The sequence below is a fragment of the Austrofundulus limnaeus genome, unplaced genomic scaffold (assembly GCF_001266775.1).
Source record: "Austrofundulus limnaeus strain Quisiro unplaced genomic scaffold, Austrofundulus_limnaeus-1.0 Scaffold358, whole genome shotgun sequence".
NCBI classification, from domain to species: Eukaryota; Metazoa; Chordata; class Actinopteri; order Cyprinodontiformes; family Rivulidae; genus Austrofundulus; species Austrofundulus limnaeus.
In genome coordinates, this window is record NW_013952760.1 from 58,420 (window position 1) to 60,604 (window position 2,185).

General features: G+C 45.6%; 1 protein-coding gene across 1 annotated transcript in view; it reads right to left on the reverse strand.

Annotated features, from left to right (window-relative positions):
* The window catches only part of fbxl19 (F-box and leucine rich repeat protein 19), a 14,652-nt gene that overhangs the window by 6,927 nt on the left and 5,540 nt on the right, over positions 1-2,185 (reverse strand). The window contains exon 2 of the mRNA XM_014023117.1: positions 1,153-1,353. Within this exon, the coding sequence (XP_013878571.1) occupies positions 1,153-1,338 (186 nt within the window). The 5' untranslated portion in view covers positions 1,339-1,353. The remainder of the gene's footprint in view (positions 1-1,152; positions 1,354-2,185) is intronic.

The following is a 2,185-nucleotide window of genomic DNA, read 5'->3' on the forward strand; positions in this document are numbered from 1 at the left end:
GTGACTCCTGTGATGTGAAAAAAGTGTTTCATTGAAGTTTTTGCGAAAAACACCAATTTCGATACGACTGAAAAACCACCTCATCCTAGTGCAAAAACATTTTATCGAACGTAACTTTTTTCGAAACTGACGTGTTTCCATTGAGCAAATTTATTTTCAAAATTCTAATTTGCACATTTTCATGGTGAATGGAAACACAGCTAGAGATAGAGACTCAAAATAATCTAAAGAAACATCAAATTCTTCTCTACAGTCTGTTAGCAACGCTCTRTTTACATGCAGACMTTCACCTGTGACATCACTTCCTGTTACTAAACATGCAAATATCTCAACAACTGTTCATCTCAGCGACATGGAATTTATTTTGCAATATTTTATCAATGTCCTCTTCCTAAAAATGCACTCATATGTGTTACAAAAACTGGATGTCACAGGCTCTTTAAACAGAATTAAAGAATGAAGTATATACTTTTTACAACTTGTTGGAGAATAAATCAAAGTAAACTGATGTCTGTCAGGTAATTTTAAGAATTAAAGTGAAACAAGAAACAAGTGAGGCTCCTCCTCCTCCTCCTCCTCCTCCTCCTCCTCACACATAAATGAATGCAGCTCTCCAGAGCAGGAGCAGCAGCTCCTCCTGCTCCTCTCTGAGGGTGAGCCCACACTGATGGATCAAAGCCAAGTCCAGCTCCCTCTCAGAGCCAGGATCCACCTCCGGTTACCAGGGAAACGCAGCATCGTAGCCTGCTGGGCTCCAGCTCACACTGATGCTATTTGAAGACTCCACACTCACTGATCACACCTCCAGAGACCCAGTGGGACTCTGTCAGGACTTCTGGGTTCTGGGCCTCACAGAGGGACGGACCCAAGACCCGGGACCAGGGTTCAGGTCCGGTGGAGGAGGATGATGTCATCCTGGAGATCTGAGCTCTGTGTTTTAATTACTGGACCTGTTAACTGGCTCTGGTCCTGTACCCGGACMCTGAACCCCCCCTTCAGAACCTTCTGGTAAACAGCTGAGTCTGTAGAAACATCTGAGAAACTTTAAACTGGTTAGCTGGTACTGATCCGACCCGGTCTGGACTCCAGGTTCTTTAGATGTCCCAGATGGACCGAGACGTGTGTGTGTGTGTGTGTGTGTGTGTGTCTCACCGCCGTGCACTGTCTCAGCAGGCAGGACTGCTTCATCCGGCCGGGCCCTCCGAACTTCTTCATGTCCTTGCAGAAGTGGCACTCTCCACACTCCGTCCTCATGCAGGCCTGGCAGCGCCGGCACCGGGTCCGCCTGCGCCTCGCCCCGCCGCCAGCGCCCCCGCCCAGCGCCTTACTGCCCGACATCCCCAAACAAGTCAGCTGGAGACAGGAGGACAGAGACAGCAGGTGGGTCAGGCTCCGTCCGAACCAGCGGACTGAACGAGTCCACATCTCCGCCTCTCACAGGGACTCAAAGACTCAGCGTGCACACACGCTGTAGCCCCTTTCTCCTGCTGCGTTTAAGGTCCGGTAAAAAGCTGGGACATCTGAATTATCAGACGTTTCTGTTATTAACAAGTAATAACAACACAGGACCGCTCCACACTTTCAATAAAACTGCCCCAGATTTATGACCCTGAGGGAAAAAAACATTTTTATAAACAACATTTCTTTACTTGTTAATGTTTCAATAATTTGTTTTCATGATTATTATGAGACTGAGAAATATTTAGAACAAAAATGTAGATTTATGGCAATAAAATAAACCCTAAAACTGTTATTGTAGTTTTCAAATATTTGATAATGTTCTTCTATCTGCAGCCCCACATCATGACACTGCCACCCCCGTGCTTCACTGAGTTCTGTAGAATCTGTCAGAGCAGAACCAAGTTATCTCAGAGGCTTCATCAGAGAGGACCACGAGGTCCAAGTTGGTCCTGGAACTCACTGATCCGGACCAGAAACCCGTTCAGGAATGAGGACAGTTTGTCGTGTTTTTAAAAACAAACATGTTGAAGCAAAGAAGAAAACTGCTGCGAGTGTTCAGACGAGTTTAGAGAGTCTGTGACGTGCCTGTCCTTCAAATAGAATAAGTCAAGGAAAGTGATAGGGTTTTATTGGATTTATTAAACTTCTTAAGGTGTTTCAAATAAAGTCTTGAGGTACGTGACAAATTTATTATTCATCATGGCGTGTCCACAGAGTGTAGCAG